Raw genomic sequence first — 20,476 nt, 5'->3', positions numbered from 1 at the left:
AGGGGACTGCAGGCACTCGTGTAGAGCGCCAGCCCCATATGTTTATGACTGGCGGGAGACCAGCATATGGGGCAGTCCCTCTGCCCTGCCACCCTGGTGTGGGAACAGCTCTCCCATCACCCTGGCAGAGGAGACCTCTCTTGCACGTGACATGAGCCCGACAGGTCCTGAAGGGATTTCATGGAGGGCGCAAAGCAGCTGTGCTTGCTGCCCAGCTCTTTTCCCCGCCTCCTAGAATGGCCCCTGCAGCGACCCCCAGCCTAGACATGCACTGACCCAAGCAAGCCTTTGGCTGAGGGTCACATATGGATCTTCCCAGCTTGCTCTCCACCTGAAGCTCCAGGGCCGTGCAGGATTCCTAGATCCCTCCCAGCGTCGCAGGGCGTGGAGCAGGAAGGGGGAAGCTCTCTCTGGTAGGGTGCTCACAAAACCCCTCTTCTATTGACTTTCTGCTCACCCCCCGCTGTGGGGAGCTGACCCCTCCTAGCTTACCACGGGGCAGCATGGAGAAGGCATCCTCAGCACACTGTACCCCCAGCAGGGATACCCACACGAGACACAGCCTGCCTAGCGGGGATCCAGCGGCTGCTATGGGTTACTGATTCTGCTGCCTCTCTCATAGCTCCAGGGCCTGAGCCCAGGTTTCAGCCTCCCAGCCCCTTCTGCCTGGGGGCCGTGCAGCCTGGTGCGGGGGAGTGTGGCTTGCTATTTCCTCTCTAGGGTAGGGTGAGTAGAAACACAAAGTGATGCTGTCAAGCTGCAGGCTTTCTGCAAACAACCGTTCTGGGGGGAGTGGAGTTGCGGGGGGCGTTGTGGTGTGGGTGATGGGGAAGAAAGGGTCGGAGGACACAGGAGGGGGATAGGGAAGAGAGATGCAAGGTCAGCGCTGCTGACAGCTCCACTCAGGAGAAAGCAGATCCTGCACCGAGCCTGCTGCTCTTTCAGTGCCACCTGTCAGTCTTTCCCCAACTCCTGGAGGGCTGCCTGACACGCTGCCATGGTAACCCCATGCACTGCCCAGCAAGCAGGAGCGCTGTCTGCATGGAGGGCTCGAGTCAGGGCCAAGGCCCGGCTTGCAGCACAAACGCCCTGCCTCAGGAGAAACTTTGGTACTTCTTGGAAACTCAGCTTTGGGAAGCGCTGGGAGGGAAGCCCAAGTCGTTAACCCCTTCAGCTGGCACCTCCTAGCCCATCCACTCCCCTAGGGCCCTGAGACACCCCCCATCCAGGAGAGTTAAAGCTGGGAGGGGGCTGCTGGCCCAGACCCCTCAGCATTCAGGCAGTGGCCGTGTGTGAAGATGCTGGGAGCGCCAACTCCAGCTACTGGTGTTCAAATGCAAGGGTAGGAAGAGACCACACCGAGACCCCCACCTTTGGCAGGTGCCGACCAAGAGGGAAAGAGATGGACAGACAGCCCCGCCGCAGCTGCCTTGGACTGGCTTTCAGCGACTCTCTGTGCAATGCCTCCGAGCACCTGAGCTTCCGCAGCTGCAGTGCCAGGCTGGAGAGAGGCATTAGAGGGTGCTGGGCAGGGCCATGGAGTACATTGGCAGAGCAGCGCGGGGCCCAGGGCTGGGAGAGCAGGGGGCCTACAGGTCAGGACTGAGGTGCATCGGCAGGGCTGTGTAGGGGGAGCTAGCAGAAGCCAGTGGCAGCCAACTCCACGGCCTGGATGACTATGAGCATGCAGGAAGAGTCAGTCCTGAGCCTGATGCAGCCCCTGTGAGAACAGCACCGCGTGTCCATTACTAAGCATAGCCAGCTAATGCAGCCCAGGAATCCTTGACCTCCCCTGGCTTTGTCTGAGTGCAACCTGCTGCACTAATTTCCCCTGAGAACCCAGGGATACCCAGGCAGATATTGCTATCGCGGCTCCAGGCTGGCCGCCCTCCAATTGGCTGGGTTTAATTGCATGTGGCATGTGTGCTATCCACATTCCCTTCCTCTCCCTCCCGCTTTCTTTCACTGCCCTCCTAATTAGATTAAGAGGATCATATTGTGCCTGGTTAACCATCTGCAAGGGCAGCTGCAGCATAAAACACCCAAAGCCTTCAGAGTGAAGGGACATGGGGTGGGACCCTGGTCTAACTAGTCCCAAGGAGGATGGGTGGCTGACCAGCGGGGTGTATCCCTTCTTTGGGAGGGGCGCACTTTAGCCCCTTCCCACTGCACAGGCACTGGGAAAGCCCAGGCTGGAGTCCAGCACTCCTCAGGGAAAGGTCCCGCACAGAAGGCAGGGCAAGAAGATCTGATCTAAAGGAACCTGGATCCTATCAGATCACCAGTCTGGGGGAAAGAAACACACACCCCTAAACCCCTTAAGTTTATTACCTCAGCAGCGGTATAGCTTCTATGGCTACAGACCATGCTCTATGAGCTACCACAAAGGGAAGGGGCTGTCACCACTAAATTAAACAGGAGGAGCTCTTTCTCCCCTCCCTTGCAAATAATTAGACTGACAATGTGTTACTGGACTGTGGGACTCATTGCCACTGGGTGTTGTTGAGGCCAAACACTTAGCAAGACAGACCCTGGGCATTTATATGGATCACAAGGATATCCAGAGCTCTAACAGGATGAGAGATTACTTTGGAAAGGGGTGAAACGTCACGCTTCAGGTCTTATACCAACCTCTAGCTATTAGGGGTTAGGAAGAGAACATAAGAACGACCATACTGGGTCAGACCAATGGTCCATCTAGCCCAGTATCCTGTCTTCTGACAGCGGCCAATGCCAGGTGCTTCAGAGGGAAGGACCAGAACAAATAACCATCAAGTGATCCATCCACTGTTGCCCAGCCTCTGGCAAACAGCAATCCCTGCCTATCCTGGCTAACAGCCGTTGATGGACCTATCCTCCATGAACTTATCTAGTTTTTTGAACCCCGTTATAGTCTTGGCCTTCACAACATCCTCTGACAAGGAGTTCCACAGGTTGACTGTGTGTTTTGCGAAGAAATACTTCCTCTGTTTGTTTTAAAACTGCTGCCTATTAATTTGATTGGGTGACCCCTAGTTTTTGTGTTATGAGAAGGAGTAAATAACACTTCCTTATTTACTTTATCCACACAAGTCATGATTTAATAGACCTCTGTCATATCCAAGCTGAAAAGGCCCAGTCTTTTTCATCTCTCCACATATGGAAGCTTTTCCATATCCCTAATCATTTTAGTTGCCATTGTCTGTACCTTTTCCAATTCCAATAGATCTTTTTTGAGATGGGGTGACCAGATCTGCATGCAGTATTCAAGATACCATAGATTTATAAAGACGCAATACATCATTTTCTGTCTTATCTATCCCTTTCCTAATGGGTCCCCAACATTCTGTTCGCTTTTTTAACTGCCGCTGCACATCGAGTGGATGTTTTCAGAAAACTATTCACAATGCCTCCAAGATCTCTTTCTTGAATGGTAACCACTAATTTAGACCCCATCATTGTATCTGTATAGTTGGGATTATGTTTTCCAATGTGCATTACTTTGCATTTATCAACACTGAATTTTATCTGCCATTTTGTTGCCCAGTCACCTAGATTTTGAGATCCCTTTCTAACTCCTCACAGTCTGCTTTGGACTTAACTATTTTAAGTAGTTTTGAATCATCTGCAAATTTTGCCACCTTGCTGTTTATCCCTTTTCTCAGATCATCTATGAATATGTTGAACAATACTGGTCCCAGTACAGACCCCTGGAGGACACCACTATTTACCTCTCTCCATTCTGAAAACTGACCATTTATTCCTACCCTTTGTTTCCTATCTTTTAACCAGCTATTGATCCATGAGAGGACCTACCCTCTTATCCCATGACCGCTTACTTTGCGTAAGAGCATTTGGTGAGAGACCTTGTCAAAGGCTTTCTGAAAAAATCTAAGTACACTATATCCACTGGATCACCCTTGTCCACATGCTTGTTGACCTCCTGAAAGATTGGTGAGGCATGATTTCCCTTTACAAAAACCTTGTTGACTTTTCCCCAACAAATTGTATTCATCTATGTGTCTGATTATTCTGTTCTGTTCTTAACTGGTACCAAAGTTAGGTTTACCGGCCTGTAATTGCTGGGATCGCCTCTGGAGTCTTTTTTAAAAAATGTCACATTTAGGGATATAAAAGGTTAACCGTTTAAATGGTAATCAGCTGTTTAAACGTTTTAAACAGCTGATTACCGTTTAAATGGGAGGGGGGGAAGAGAGTGGCTGCTGGGCTGGCTCCCCGCCAGCGAGAGCAGCTTGGCAGGTCTCACTGGCAGGGAAGCCCAGAGCCCAGCTGAGGACAAGCCGCAGGGAGGCATGGAGCTCAGTGCGTGGGGGGTAGCCGTAGTTGGGCTCGGCTCAGCTCCACCTGAGCGAGAGCTGCCCAGCTACAGTGGCAGGGGTGGGGTAGCCACAGCTAGGTAGCTCTCACTTGGCAATGAGGAGCCGAGCTCAGCACGGCTCCCCCCGCCCAGCATTTAACCATTTAAAAGTTCTATTTTTAGAACGTTTTAATGGATTTTTAATTAAACTAATTTTTACATCCCTAGTCACATTAGCTATCCTCCAGTCCTCTGCTACAGAAGCTGATTTAAATGATAGGTTAATACCACAGTTATTAGTTCTGCAACTTCTCATCGGAGTTCCTTCAGAACTCTTGGGTGGATACCATCTAGTCCTGGTGACTTAATACTATTTAATTTATCAATTTGTTCCAAAGCCTCCTCTAATGACACCTCAATCTGGGACAGTTCCTCGGATCTGTCACCAAAAAAGAATAGCTCAGGTTTGGGAATCTCCCTCACATCCTCAGCCGTGAAGACCAATGTAAAGAATTCATTTAGTTTCTTCGCAATAGCCTTATCTGCCTGGAGTGCTCCTTTAGTGTCTCCATTGTCCAGTGGCCCCACTGATTGATTAGCAGGCTTCCTGCTTCTGATGTACTTAAAAAATTCATAGGGGAGAGATTAGCCCACATCTGCCTACTGCGGGGTTGCCTGTAGCATCTAGTGCAAGTCACGGGATACCAGACTAGAGGGCCCTGGGTCTGGCAATCTCAGTGTTGCTATCAATGCTGTCAGAGAGTACAGAGTTAACAGCAGAGAGATTTATTTAAAAGAGATTTAAATTAAAAGAGAGGAAGAGCCAGACACCTGGTGCTACAATGAAGCATTTCCAAGCTAGGAAGGACAGTGTTGTGGTTAGAGAACAGGAGTGGGAGCCAGGACTCCTGGGTTCTGTTCCTGGCTTGGTCACCAACTGGCTAGGTGACCCTGGGGAAGGCACTTCCCGTCCCTGGGGCTGAGCTCTCTCATTTGCAGAGATAACATCTCCCGGGGCACGGAGAGTCTGTTTGTTAGCCTCTCCACTGTGCTTTCAGATTCCGCGGCAGGCTGGTGGTGCAGATGCAATGCTGTTATTGCATGCAGAGGGGCAATGAGAAACGGAAGGGCTGGAACTCACAGCCTGCTGTTACCAACGAGTCAGCCAAGAGGCTTGTCACGCCGGGGAAGAGGGAACTCTGGGCAAGGGTTGTGGTGGGATCTGTTGGCTCTAACGCAGAGGGACCAGGCTCTGAAGTCCATTTATCCCTACAGTGCACACCGGACCCACACCATCACACTCACAGGGAGACATGCCCTGCAGAAACTGCTGAACTCAGGGGAGCTGCAGGGGCCCAGCCCCTCCAAGCACAGGGCTACCTGTGCCCCAGCTCGTACTGCTACATTGGATCCCGGCAGCCTTCGCTATTGGCTCCACCAAAAACTAATGGGGGAGGCTGCTCCGGCTGGCCCCTGCTTGGACAGAGGAGCAGCCCTGGCAGTGCAGGCAAGCTGCCTGAATGGCCCACGGTCAGGCCTGGTTTGGGTGCATCTGAGTCCCTCTTGCTTGGTCCCCCTCCTGGCCAGAGGGGGAAGCTATATGCCTGTGGAGTGCATCCTCCCTGTGACCTGCACTGTCCCTCGGTGCTATTAGCGAAGTGAGCTCAGAGTCCGAGCCCCACAGGAGAACTCCGCACACTCCACCCATCAGAGCTCCATGCTCAGAGCCACAGTCTGTGCCAGTCCTGGGGAACCCTGCACGAGATCCCCCTGCACTCCCTACAGAGCCAGCACAAGGGGTGAGGGGCAGGTTGCTAACCCAGGGCAGATCCTCCTAACAAGTACAGTTCCTCAAGTCCCTGATTTTTGCTTGTGCAGCACCGGCGCCCCCTTATGCTGGCCGAGAGGGCTTGGGACTGATCCGGGGAAGCTGTCAGCTCTGGGAGCTCTAGTGCAGCACAGAGTGAGCAAGGCTGTGACGCGGGGCTGAGGGGAAGGACCACCCAGCCCAGGCACTAACGCGCTGCCCGACAGCGAGCTGATGGAGCAGGCAGAGGGGAGCCAGAATGGAGCTGTCAACTCCAGCTAACATCATGTCAACAAATAGCTTGGGTGAGGAGAGGAACTGCTGGCTGACACAGCAGGATGCGGGTGGGTGGGCGGGCGGGCAGGAGCGGGAGAGATGGACACAAGGGGCGGGAAAGGAAGGCCAGATGGGGGAAGGGAGCAAAGGAACAGAGGTGATGAGGGGAAAAAAACAAGGAGCGAAGCCGCAGTTGAGGTTTGCTTCTGTGCACTGCACCCGTTCTCCCATCCTCCCACGGCCCTGCTGTGGCTGAAGCACGCAAGGAAAGGAGCAAGCGGGTGCAGGGAGGGTCCCACCTACCGGATGGGTTTGGAGACTTGAGAGCTGAACTTGGTGAATTCCCCTGGAGCCGTCCACTCGGAACCCAGCTGGCGGGGGAGAGAAAGTGCATGAGAGCTCCGTTCTGAGCAGCTGACCGGAGAGAGCCAAGGCGGGGTGAGGGGGTTTAGGGACTTAGCCAGCCCCAAAGGCAGCAACCAGAGGCCTTTGTGTGCCACATGCCCATTCCCCAGGTGCTTTATTACCACCATCATCTTGCTATGCTCTGGCAGTGCCTGGGAACCCGGACAGGGATCAAGGCTCCTTCATGCGAGGCGCTGTGCAGGGGGAGCTCACCGACCAGGCGTCAGACAGGACGCCAGCTTCCCCTTGCCACAGCTCTGCGCAGAACGACAGTCACGGAAAGGGGCTCTGCGCAAGTTCAGGTAGCATCAGTATAGGCAGCTTTCGCTCCCTAGAGAGCCAGCAAAGACCGTTCCAGGTCCCCAACACGCCGTCAGGCAGCACCATGACTGGCCAGTTTAAAGGCACAGAAGAACTCCCCAGCCTCGCAGGTGAGCATTGGCTTTTCTGCCTCCGTCACACATGCACAAGGGTATCAGACCGTAGACGAATCACGAACTGTTAGAAATTAGGACAGCACCTATGGCTCAGGGTGGGGAGGGAAATGGTCCCATATCTGCCTACTGTGGGGTTCTTGTGCCTTCTTTGAAACAGCTGATGCTGGCCTCTGCTGGGGACTGGATGGACCCTTGATCTAAAACAGCCTGGCCACTCCTGTGTTCCTAAGACACCAGCGAAGCTATCACACCTGCACACCCACTGTCAGCTGTTTTAGAGCCATTATGGTGGAGATGAGATCTAAGAAGAGAGTTGGGGTGGGGAGGGGTGTGTGTGTGTGTGAAAAGGGGTCTGTGTGTCTGACACTGTTTCCATTAGCTCCTAACTGTGCCTCACTCTATGCATCTTTCCAGGGCAGCAATGTGTCACCTGAGCCTAGGGAGAGCACTATTTCCAATCCAAGCCCTTCTGACCGTTAGTAAAGGGCACAACCCCCAATCTGTCCGGGAAGGCAGAGAAAAGCTATTCCCAGTGTGTCCTTATTGGCCAAAATAGCTGGCTAGATTCTCTCCAGGCTCACTGCATAATAAAAGATTCACCCTCCAGAATCAGAGCAAGCCAGAGAGAAATTTCCATCCCAAAGTCTGCGGGACATTTCTAAGGTAAAGAGCACAAGACTTTGGTGTGAGTGTGCTGCTCCAGCCCTACCGCCGTGACACAGTAGCTGTATGCCCACGCTGGTCGTGATGACGTAGCCTCCAGATGTGATGGTCATGGCTGAATTCGCTCATGTTTTCTATGGATCCCATTGGTAATTATGCTGGTTCCATTTGCACTTTAGCAACCCAGCAAGGCGCCGGGGATATGGGCTCCTCCTCTCCCAGCAGATGGCATTATTAGCTGGGAGATAATGAAGAATGTTGCTACCCAGCGGGACAAGACCAGGAGTGTTCACTGCATAGGCTGAGTGCTTCCAAGCTGACGGGGGACAGAAGAGTAGTTGAGAGGGGATCTATACCTTGCCCACAAATGCCACCAGCCGGGCATTGGCCGGGATCTCATCAGTGCTGAGCCAGAACTCCGAGTTGTCGTCTGATGCTATGGAAAACTGGAAGTCTCCTGTGGAGTAAGGAAGGACGTAATCATTAACATAAGACCATTAAGAAGGGCCAACTAAGTCAGACCAATGGTCCATCTAGCCCAGCATCCTGTCTTCCGACTGTGGCCAATGCCAGATGCTTCATTGGGAATGAACAGAACAGGGCAATTATTGAGTGATCCATCCCCTGTTGTCCAGGCCCAGCTTCTTGGCTAATAGCCACAGATGGTCCTATCCTCCATGAACTACTCTCAATTTTTGTTTTGAACACAGTTATACTTTTGGCCTTCACAAAATCCCCTGGCAATGAGTTCCACAGGTTGACTGTGCCTTGTGTGAAGAAGTACTTCCTTTTGTTTGTTTTAAACCTGCTGCCTATTACTTTCACTGGAGGACCCCATGTTCTTGTGTTATGTGAAAGGGTAAATAACACTGCCTATTTCACCTTATCCGCACCATTCATGATTTTATAGACCACTATTGCGTCCCCCTTGGTCATCTCTTTTCTAAGATGAACTGCCACAATCTTTTTAATCTCTCCTCATACAGAAGCTGTTCCATAGTCCTAATCACTTTTGTTGCCCTTCTCTGTACTTTTCTTCTCTGTACTTTATTTTCCAATCCTAACAGGTCTCTTTTGAGACGAGGTGACCAGAACAATAATGGAGCAAAGCAGCAGCAGCCACCCCCCTGACAAGGATCCCCGAGACCCACAGGCTATGGCATGGAACAGTGGCAGGTGAGCTGGGGGTATGGATGCTCCCCGAGCTGCGGGACAACAGGAAGGTGGGGTGGTGATGGTGGCTGGGTCAGCGACACCCATGTAAGTCACTACGTCAGGGATCTCTGCCGGAGCACTCTGGAGCTACGCTGCCATGCCGGGAGGGATCGGAGGGAGCTCTCTGTACCCGACAGCCATCCGGGCTGGGGAGGGAAGCTGCTCCAGCTCTGTGTGTGTGAGTGAGAAGGGCACCTAGCTGTATGGAGCTCGTTGCAGCTGCACCAATAATCTCATGCTCTTTTCTAGCCTTCAAGTCTATGAGTTTCTGAACATCCCTGCCCAAAAGAGGGATGTCAAGAGCGTTGGGCAGCTTCAGCTGTGGCTGGCAGCGGAGGCAGGGGAGGGCGAAAGGTAAAGGGCAGCCCCCCAACCCAGCCCTTGCTGGTGGGGGGCAGGGGTGGTGGAGATGCTCACCATCCTTGAAGGGGTGGATGTACCCAAAGATCCGCAGCCCGTAGTTCTTCCACTTGGGCGACACAGCCAGCTTCTTCACTGTGGTGCGGGTCTGCACACACCAGGAGCAAGCGAGAGAGAGCAGGGATACGTCACACCCCAGGACTCGCTCTGGGCCATGTCACACTAGCACACAATCTCATGGGGGAAGGCAGGGGAGCGCGCCCCGCCTCACAGCCCCCTCGCCCTCCCCCCCCCGCTTCCCCAGAGAGGGGTGAAAGTCCACCGCCAGGGCAGGAGTCTAGGGCCCACCTCAGTTCCACACCTCTGACAGCACACATGGGGCTTGGGTGGGGCCCAGGCCTCGGACTGGCCCTCTGCATGAAGGGAAATTGCCCCCAGAGAGAGCTCCCATGGATCCCCCGGGAGTTATTTGTCCAGGATCAAATTCCAAGGGATCCCTGATTCACAGGCTCCCACCCACTGCAATGGGCTTTGGAGGAAGCCGGACGCTTTGGCAGAAATAAAGGTTGTGGCCCGCCAAGCAGATCAGCCAGTGATCCCCGCTGCCGAGAGATAGAAACTTCCGCCCCAGCCGAGCCGCGGGGAGGGATGGTCACCGCCTCCGTCTACTCACGTGGGGAAAGAGCGGGAAGTGCAGGTTCTTCCTCAGCTGCCTCACGGCCCCCCCACACCAGTCTTCGAAAACGTGCAGATTCGCCTTCCCCCTGTGCTGCAGAATGACAACCCCCGCCGGGGGCGTGAGAGCGCCTCCTGAGCCGGGCCCCCGGCTGCCACGTGCTTACGTAGGCCTCCCCGTCGCCAACCAAAGGGCAGCCCCAAACCCCACTGCAGGCAGTGGAGAGATCCCCATGGGCATTGGATCAGACCCCACTAACCCAGGGCTCCAAGAACCAGCTGAACTCACAGACCTTCTCTGCGAGCTCTGGCCTGCAGGACACCAAAGCAAGGCTGTGGCCAGCACCCCGGGAGAGGAGCAGCTCCAGAGGCCGTGGAAGGGAAGCGGGTGCGTAACCTAGCAGCACATGCCACCCGTGCCTGGTGGCGTTCGATGGGGAACCAGCAGCGTGAGGGATGCAGACTGGATGCTGTATGTCCAGCTTGTACCTCTACTTCAGGGGACTTCAGCTAGCGACAGAAATAACTAAAATCCCAGGGCTGAAGGAAGCTGGGGATGGGAATTGCACAAAGCCCCAGCATGGTTTATGAGCAGAAGTTCTACAAGCTGTTGTTATTCTGGGGCGTTGCATGTTTTTAATCCACGTTTCCTGGCTGCGCTGGGGGTCAGAGCAGCACCAGGCTACTCAGCCAGCCCATATTACTCCCAGCTCAAAGGGAGATCAGCAAAGGGAGACCACGCCAGCTCCCCAGCCCCAGCGCTGCCTTCCACCAGTCCCAAGCTCTCCCCCGTGCACTACACAGGCACGGCAGGTGAGAGACGCAGTAGGGCGAAGTGACTATCCACGTTGACCATCTGATGCATGCTGTGGCAAATGGACCTGGTTCACAAATGCAATGGTGGCTCAAACTGGGGCAAACCCTCAGTCTACACCAAGTCTTAGAAGCCTCCCCCCAACATCTCCCTGCCAACACAGCCAATCCCTGGCTGACGAGAAAGCCAGCTGCAAGCAATGGGCCTAAGCCCTGTATCCTAAATACCCGTGGACACAGATCAAGCTCCAGAGATCAGAGCCTTCCCCTAAGCCACCCCAGCCACCCCACCCCTACGTCCTTACAGCTGCTGGGCCTCACGACTAAGGATCTGGGGATTGTTTCACCGAACGTTCACCTGATTTCCTTCCCCGCTGCCTTTGTATTTTTGGCAATCTCCCTCCTGTGAGCGTGGGCCGGCCGGGGACCTCAGAGCTAAAAACACGAGCTGCTCCAGCTTGAGCTAACACTCCCTCCATGGTGTAAGAGACTCATCAACTACGGATCAGGCCCCTGTACAACAACGCCAGCCCCAGGCAGAGCAGAGCAGGGGAGTGAGTGAGGCGGGACAAGTGAGTTCTCAGCACCAGGGTCCATCACTAGTCTGCACCAGGCTGGCTGAAATCGGACGTGTGCGGGGGCGGGTCCCAGGCAGGGCTTTGCAAGGCCAGGATCCCTGCCCAGTGGTTCTGCTCAGAGAGGGCAGGGCACACCTGGAAGTCACTGGGGAGCCCTGTGCCGTTATTCCCTTTCCAGAAATCTGAGCAGAACCCAGTCGCTCCCCAGGGCGGAGGCCGGCAGGGAGCAGCGGAGGGATCCGGAGCTGGTGCCACCCACTCACCAAGGAACCACGCTGCCCATCTCACCCATGTCGGGGCTTGGAAAAGCCAGCGGCGGGCAGCACTCCAAAGCTGTGACGGATGGACACCTCGGATGGCTAGATGGCTCATGTCACTGGGGTGGCTCTGGGGCAGAAGAGGGGTCCCAGTGTCGGCAGGGGTTTTACTGAGATGATTGCTCAAGCCCCCCCGTCACCCTCCATCCCCAATGTGCTGCTGTGGGGCATCCTCCCAGCCAGTGCCCTGGCTCCCATGTGCCAGCGGCCTGCAGAGACCGCTGCTCCACACCTGCCTGCAGACACAGGTCAGGGGATGGGGACAGGGGCAGCTGGAGAGGCAGGAGGGCCAACGACCAGAGGGGGGAGTCCAAAGATGGATTCAGAGCCGGGTGGGAGGAGAGGGATCTGTGGGTGACAGGGCTAAGAAAAGTCATAGGGTGGTTGGGGCACAGTAGAGGAGCAGGGGGCAGCATCCCTAGGAAGCAGTCCCAGCAGTCTCCCGTCACTCAGTGCGGGGCACAGACTCCCCTGGCCATGACTGGCCCCAGCTCTGGGTACCTGAGAAGGTCTCGGCACTAGCAGCACAATGAGACTGGGGGGAGCAGGGAGGGGAGACAGTGACCCCAGAGCCCTTCCCTGGAGATCTACGGGTGCTGGCTAGCCACAAGAACCTGCCTAGCCAAGGGCTCCCCCCTCTCCAGTCAGGCTGGCTGTGCATCACCCCCCCACCCAAAGGGCTCGCAGCTCTCCTTCCCGCTTCCCGCTGCTGCTGCGGTCAGGGGTCCCAGTCTCCTAAAGCAGCCCCTGGCAAGCACCAGAGCAGCCTAATTTCCAGGCTGTCTGTGTGGGGCTGACACAGCGGGACGATGGACTCCAAGGTCCCCGGCTCCCATTAACACAAGCAGTGTTCTTAACGCCTCCCCTCCCGCGGTGCTCAGGCGCAGCCAGGGGGCGCACACACTCGCTGCACAGCCCCTGCCCCAGCCCTGGAGGCCGGGGCAAGGTGACCACGTGATGCTCCACCACTGTCTGCCACATCGATCACTGTCAGGGCTTGCTGCTGCCCCCAGCTCCCGCTCCTGTCTGGGCTGCAGCTGTCAGCAGCAAGAGAAGCACATCAGCTGGGAACACTTCCCTGCCAAGAGCCACGCCTGCTCTGCCAAGGGCCGTACCCCACCCAGCTCTGCTGAGAGTCAAGAGACACCAACAGCCACGCCACTCCAGCCGTGCCAATAACCACACCCCACCGGCTCCAATAGCCACGCCACGTGCCACGCCCCTACAGCGCCACCAATCACGACCTGCCACTAGCCACGCCCCAGCCCTGCTAGCAGCCGCACCATGTGCCACACCCCTACAGCTCCACTAGCCACGCCTGGTCAAGAGCTACCCCGTGCCCACTCTGCCAACAGCCACATCGCACCAGCTCTGCTGACAGTCATGACGCACCAAGAGCCATGGCACTACAGCTGTGCCGACTACCCCTCCCCAACTCTGCCAACAACCACATCACGCCAGCAGTGCCACTGCCATGCTCCACTCCAAATAACCTCACCCAGGCAGGTGTGCCAGTAACCACGGCCCGCCTGAACTAATGGCGCCCTGCTGGTTGCTTTGGCAGTAATCACACACAGACCCTCCTCCGACGGGCCTGTGAATCCCGTTGCCTAAGCCGCCAGGATCATGAGCTGTCTGAGAACCATGCAGGCCAGGGGCCAGGCTGGGACAAGGAAGTTAATCCCTGGAGAATCCCCCACCCCTGTTGCTATGCCTGCTGGTCCCATCGCAGGGCTGGAATCAGCAGTGGCCCACGACTGACCATTAACTTACGGGGCCATTTAAATACATTGCCTTTGATACCCACTGAAACGCAGCTGCGGCACAGAACGGGGCTTTTTGCCACGTGCCAGTGAACAATAATCCTTTAGCCAGCACGCCTTTAGCATCACCACACTTGCAATCCAGGGCCAGTCCTAAGCTAGCATTGATTGGGCTAGCTCAGCTGGCTGAGGGTCTGACCTGTGATATCTGGGACCAACAGAGACAGGCAAGGTGAGCCCCACCCTCTGCGTGCTCACAGACACCAGCCACAGCTCCCCACCAGGTCACACCGTGCTGATCTGCAGCCCCAGGCGCGCTCTCCAAGTTCAGCTGCCAATAGAGGTCTCATACCCCAGGGCCGCAGCCAGCCCCCACGTGACAGGGCTTCGTTGCCTCCACCGACACATTGCAGGATGGGGACTAACGTCCCCGAGTGTTTAACAAGTAACGGGATCCGATCACGGAGAGGGGCCCACCAGGCCACACAGCAGCCTGGCCTCCCTGCACTGATGGGGCTCTCTCGCCTGAGAGACGCAGTCATTTGAGATGCAGCTTCCTGTCCTCGGTGTGATCAAATCACAGCCTCCAGCCGGGGGGGCAGCCCTCAGCACCCCCACCTCCTGAGCACAACCCCTGCCAGCTACAACCCCGGGGCTCTCAGGAATTCCCCATTCCCATGGCAGAGACCACCCAGTCACGGCCCGAATACTGAATGGGCACAGGGTTTCTGAATATCTGGGCTCCATGCCGAGTTCTGACCCGAGCCCTGCTCTTATGGCAGCGTAGTGGGGCCCGGGCCAAGTTGTTTCCTGGCCTCCTTTCCTACACTGAGACGTGATGAATGAAGACCTCCATGGCTTCTGCTCTCCCCCAGCTGCGTGGCTGATGCTGTCACAACGCCTCCATGTCAGGACGGGAGCTAGCAGGGAGGGAAGGCCTCGACCCCCTGGAGAATGAGACCTAGGAGCTGCCGCCAGCTGTGCGTGCCCCTCCTTCAACCCAGAGCCACTCCGACAGGATCAGTAGGAGGAAAAGGGCTGCTTGATGATCCCGCAGGTTCTCTTACTCCCGCCCCCCTACCCCAGCGTTGCCTCCACGGCTCCCGCGAAGTCAGGGAAGACGACTTTCACCCCACCACCAGATTTCAATAGCCCACCGTGCCCCGCAGATGTGCCCTGCCCAGCTCACCTGCTCATTCCATGGCAGGACACGCTTGGTCACGTTTAGCCTGGGGGGCCTCCCGGCTCCGTCAGCTCCTGGGCCTCTGGAAAGCCAGCCATCAAAGTCCTGCCCTTCGCCCTGCTGGGGAAACCGAGGACAAGGTGAGAGAGCAGCATCCCGGGGACGGGCCAGGGCAAGGGGAGGAGGGAGAGGATCAATGGGCGCAGCGGAGCTGGACGACTTGCCACCAGCAGAGTTTTTGGCCCAATGGAGCAGTTTGTCTGCCCCTGAAATGCAGCCTCCTCCTGGGACTGAAGGCAGCGCTACTCAGTGCCCCACCGCGATGCCGCGCGGCAGCTCAGAGCAGAGGGGAATAAAATCCCATGTCCAATAGGGGAATTTGAGGCTGGTTAATTGGGAAGGGAGGCTGGCAGGGCTGACACATTTGCAAGAACGGCCAGGGGACCGAAACATCCCCTGTTGGCTGCCAAAACCCAGGCAACGTGGCCATGGTAGGAAGCCCTGGGCACGCGGGAGACCAGAGAACTTTCTTGTCTAATCTAGAGATGCCCCTAGCGCCCGTCACCGCGGCGTCCCGGCGCCTCCCCAGCACCCTGAAATGCAAACAACAGCACAGGTCTGTGCTCCGTGACCATTGGTATCGCAGGAGCACAGAGAGGCCCGTCTAAGGGATCCGGGCCGCATTGGGCAAGGCGCAGTGCTCACCCAACAGAGCCAGCCACTGCCCCACACAGCACATAGCCTAAGCATAACAAGAGAGACCAGCATGGCAGACTGGCAGCTGGGGGAGCAGCGCAACATCACAACAGGGTGATAAGCCACAGTCGCAATGGCCATCGCTTCCTCCTCAACCAGGGGGAGCACACAGACGGGTCACGTTATGTGTGTGGGGGGGAAGGGGTTAAATGTATTTATTAAAGGAAGGAACGCCGGAGGAATCAGTTTTGTACAGAGCTCTGAGCTCTGCGAAGCTGGTGCTAGTTCCTCTCCCATACCCAGACCCAGCTCCCGTGCAGGATCCATCCTTCCCCATCAGTCCAGCTGCGCTGCCCTGGTGGGGATGGGTCATCTCCCAGGCCTTCAGGGCCAATCCTGGGCAGGAGATACACACCCAACGCTGAGATGGAGCGCTGGGCAAGGCGGGCTGTGATCTCGCTGGCGAAGCAGACAGGCTGCCATGCTGTGTAGTAGCTGGAGCCAGTTCCTGGGCGTGTGGCTTCATTCCTAAAGGCAGGGCAGTTCAGGGAACACATGTAGCTACACAACAAAGAACGAGGGGCCATCCGGGGAGGGGAGACTGGCTAAGTGTAAACGGCTTCCGCTTAGCAAAACTGGGGGCTGGGCAATGGGACCAGGAGCCGTGAGGCCTGCTAATTCAAGGTATGGTGGCCAGGGGGCCCCCGGCCATCCCAGACAACAGCGGTGCTGGCGGAGATGCGTTTCAAAGCAGGGGCAGGTCAAAGCAGATGGAGGGAGAAGAGGGCCGCAGGGGGGAGACGAATGCAGACGGGACGCCTCTGATGCTTGCGCGCGGGCGGGCGCTGCACTCCCGGCATGCGCCAGGATGAGGCAGAGGCAAGCAGAAGATAAATCAAGCCGGCCCCAATCCATTTGTGCCATCCGCTCCTCATTACACGGAAACAAATTACCCCGCCATTGGGGTACTCGAGAAGGAAACAAAACGCCTTAAGCCCATGATAAACGACTCCTTGTCAAGCATCCCATCTGGCAGAATTAATTCCCAGCCAGCTGCACCTAGCGCGGGAAGGAAGCAGGGACTGAGCCTGGAGCTGCAGACACAGCAGCGTGGCTGCCCAGCCGGCACTAGAGCAGCGCTGTTTTGGTCCATGGCAGCCGGGGACGGGAATTGGCTGGTGGAGTGCACAGCACCAGATCGGGACTGCCCCAGGAGGGACATGGTGCTTGAACAGGTGGTCTCTGGGGGGAGCTGTGAACCCTCCCCACATTTTGTAGTTCATTAGCGTAACACCTATACGCTGTGAGTATGGTGCAGTCATGGCTCCCGTGGTTCCAAGTCAAGCCAGGAGTAGGATAGAAACTCTAGCTGGCTTCAACGAGTGTCACGGGTCCTGTCCCGCAGCAGCAGGCACAGGACAGGAGGAAGTGTTTCCATCTGCTCATGTCCCCCTTCTCTACTGCTCAGTCTCCAGACACTTCACGTCAGTTTCACGGCAAGGCAAAAAAGCGCCGAGGGCCACCAGAGCGCAGGATCCTAGGGCAGCAGCAGGGGACGGAGCACTGCAGCCCTCAGAAACGGATGCCCCCAGGGGCCGCTGGCATTCAGGGCTGTAACGGGTAATGTACACCCGGGTCACAGCGACACAGATGCGGTCGTTGATGAAGCACACAAGCTGCTATTCGCTGACTTGTCCTTGAGCGGCTTGGCTGACGTGAAGTTCGAACCCCGTGGCTGTCACGGAGCACCTTTCCCAAGGCCAAAGGGGCACGAGGAGCTGCCTGAACAAAACTACGCAGGCCACCTGAGGAGTTTTGTGCACAGAGCTATTGCTCTCCAGCTCAGGGGGCTGGCTAGTCTCTCCCGGCCCACAGACAGCATAAGAAAGCCATGGGGTGACAACAATCCCTCCTCTGCAGCTGCACAGCTGGAGAATGGGGAGTTGGTTCTTCTATGCCAGACACCTCCAGTCTCTCAGGGCAGCGCAAGGTTTCACTAGGGAGAGGCTAACTTCCCAATGCCTACGCCATAGCAGAGGACGGCACCATGTCACTACAAAGGCACTGCTCCTCCAGGAGGGAGACCTGTAGGGCCAGGGTCAGCTGCCTCTGACCTCAGCTGTCTTCCCTGCAGCCTTGATCAAAAAAATGGCTGGTTAGATGTTTGCTTTTACTTTAAACAAATATGCACATGTACATCCCCCCCACCCCCCTTCCCACTTTCTCCTTACTTGAAGGGATTCCATTCAGTAACTCCCTGTCAGGCAGAGAAGAGGCTCTTCCGCCACCAAGGCGAATGTTTTGGAAAGCTAAAAAGCAGGCAAAACAGGCTCATCTATTGCGAACTGAGAGGGGCCGGCAGGTCAGAGTACGCTGGCGGACGCTAATTGCAGCCAAAGAGGTAGACAGGGGCTCCGCTGTAACATTCTGGGGAGAAGTGGTCCAAATGTTCTGTTGAAACTTTTTTCCTCTTTCCCCTGGTGAAAAATAGCCTTTTTCCAAAACACAGTATTTGTGTTTCATTTGAAAATTTTATGGCTTTTTGCTGAACCACCAAAAATCGTTTTTTGATTTTTGGTTAAAAAAATTGCTTTGTGGATTTTTTTTTTTTAATTTTAGGGTTTTTTTTTTTAGTTTTTCCACAAAATTTGTGTTGTTAATGAAAATAAGTTTTGTCCTGTAAAAAAAAAAAAGAAGGCAAAAACAAAAATATAAAAGAGTGTGTGGGAAAACAGTTTTCCCTTTGGAAAGCGGCTCTAGCCCTGGGATGGTCGGAGGCTGGGAACCCAGATGGGAGCATCTTTTTGTCAATCACAAAGTTAGCGGGGTCTTTGCTGGCTGGTGACAGGCAAAAGGTAAAAAGGAGCAGGTTTGTGCAGCTGCAAGAAGCAGTGGGAAACTATTCCTTTTGCAAAGGTTACAACAACTGGAGAAGGGGATGTGATTATTATTGATCGTTTCTATAGTACCATGAGCATCAGGTTCCTGCTGGGGCAAGGCAGACGCCCAACCTGTTTTATTCTGCTAGGGCAGTCTAAGTGGATTTGCCTGCCAGAGTTCCCCATAAGACAGCCAGGATCCTGCAGTGGGGAGCTCAGCCCCTTCTGCCACAGCCACCCCCATTACAGAGCCTCAGTGGCAATGAGAGGATTTGATTCACCATTACTGCAGCTGAAGTTCCACTCTGCACCAGTTCAGGACACATCACTGACTCTCCCCGGCCGGGGGCCCAGCCTTTTGAACACAGCGTGGAGCCGTTTTGGGGCATTCAGCTTTTTCACCCCTTTCCGCCAGCTCCCCCTTTCCGTTCTGTCTAAGTACTGATTTGCTCAATAAGCGTCTGGCTCTGACGTGGGGCTTATCGATCAGGCTCTGGATAATTGATAGTGGGCAGTAAGTGATATCGGTAATCCATCCGTACGCCACTCCCACTCACCGGCTGCACAGCTGTGATCTCATCACAACCAAATCCTACATTAACTTTCACCTTGGCGTTATTGCTGTCCCGGGCCCTGGGGCTGCTCCCGGCACCAGCAATTCTGAGCATCACAGCTTGGGTTGCATTTACTGATTGGTCTACCTGTGTTCCCTCTGAGCCTGGGATCCCATTAGCCTCATTCTACATATGAGGCAACTAGGACCCAAAGAGGTCAAGTGACTTGCCCAAGGCCACAGAGGAAGCTGGTGGCAGAGCCAGAAATTGAACCCTGACCTCCTGGCTCCCAGGCCAGTGTTTTAATAACAAGACCACCCTTCTTCATCCCTTCCCCCATGTCTGGCATTGCCAGTAAATGCCCCACAGGCCTCAGCAAAGGCAGAGATACAGCCTGCTCAGCAGAACTTAAGGGCGGGAGGATGTTGCCAGCGCCTGATGCTGTACAAGGGGCTGCTTGCAGAGAGAAGGGGCTGGAAGCCTGAATGGCTGCGACTCCCCTTGTCTTGGCAGGTAAGGTCTCTGGGCACGGCCTGTAGCTCTGCAGTGAATACAGCTGGTGGAGGAGTCTGCTGGGACTGGAGACCTTGCCTGATACGGCTCATACCCCCAGCACGGGATCCAACGGCTGTGGCGACGCAGTAGAGCTCCTGGAGGGCTCTGTTATCCCCAGGGGACGAGCCCCCAGTGCTGGGAACAAGAGAAGCCCAGCTCTTCCCCTACCCTCAGAAGGGACCCACCCTCCCCGGTCGCAGAGAACTTGGGCGTTGGGTGGAGAGAGGCGCTCACACACTACAGGAGCAGCTAGGTTGGGAGCCCAGAAGGAGTGTTCTTTAACACCTGACAGACTGGATCCAGTAGCTGTGGCTGGGCTGGCCCGAAGGAGGGAGGCGGGAATAGCCATCGCCCAATGGCAGAGCGCAGCCAAGGCACCAAGCATCACCTAGTGGCTGGCGCAGAAGCTAGGTGGCTGCGTGACATTTGTCCACTAGCTGAAACAGGGCGTTCCCTGCCCAATCACAGTCGCGGCTGGGCTATGAAACAGGCCGCCTGGTGGTGGGATTCTTTGCTGGTTCCCCTCTTCCTTTTAAAGGGATCAGGCTAATCCGACGGCATGAGTGCATCTCCTAATTTAGAGGGATTAGGCTGGCACTCAGTGGCATGCAACATGCCAATGACTGAATTGTGTTGATCGGCGTGGCTGAGGTAGTAATTCCTAAGCCTCTCTCTGGGCAAGCCAGACTGCACAGGAAGTCTGTTATTAATCAGGACAGCTAGTACTGGGGGCATCCATGAGTCTGGGTGTCACCCCACTTCTTTTCCGAGAGGAGCCCTCTCTAATATGCCTTGCTCAGCCCTTTAGCCGCCTCTGCTGCTTCAGAGGGCTCTCGCATGACCTTTCAGTGCTGCAGACGGGGCGGCTTTGACCGCTCTCTGATCTTTCAAGCAGGCATTTCTGCAGAGCTGGGAGCTCCCCCACTCCTCTTCCTTTCAGCAGCGCTACCTCCCAGCCTCACCCTTTCACCCCAACTCCTTCCGCCAGCACCGAGCCTTCGCC

The 20,476-nt window shown here is 55.7% G+C and overlaps 1 protein-coding gene across 1 annotated transcript in view; it reads right to left on the bottom strand.

Moving 5' to 3' along the window:
* B4GALNT4 (beta-1,4-N-acetyl-galactosaminyltransferase 4) overlaps positions 1 to 20,476 on the bottom strand; it is a 120,925-nt gene that overhangs the window by 28,303 nt on the left and 72,146 nt on the right. The window contains exons 3-7 of the mRNA XM_067540373.1: positions 14,796 to 14,909; positions 10,134 to 10,229; positions 9,518 to 9,608; positions 8,242 to 8,342; positions 6,684 to 6,751 (exon numbers count right to left, since the gene is read on the bottom strand). Coding sequence (XP_067396474.1) covers positions 6,684 to 6,751; positions 8,242 to 8,342; positions 9,518 to 9,608; positions 10,134 to 10,229; positions 14,796 to 14,909 — 470 coding nt within the window. The remainder of the gene's footprint in view (positions 1 to 6,683; positions 6,752 to 8,241; positions 8,343 to 9,517; positions 9,609 to 10,133; positions 10,230 to 14,795; positions 14,910 to 20,476) is intronic.

Source organism: Emydura macquarii, unplaced genomic scaffold (genome assembly GCF_026122565.2).
Source record: "Emydura macquarii macquarii isolate MOO-44397 ecotype Brisbane River unplaced genomic scaffold, CSIRO-AGI_Emac_v2 contig_587, whole genome shotgun sequence".
Lineage (NCBI taxonomy): Eukaryota > Metazoa > Chordata > Testudines > Chelidae > Emydura > Emydura macquarii.
The sequence above is the reverse complement of the archived record's forward strand: the minus strand, read 5'-3'. Positions and strand labels throughout refer to the sequence as shown.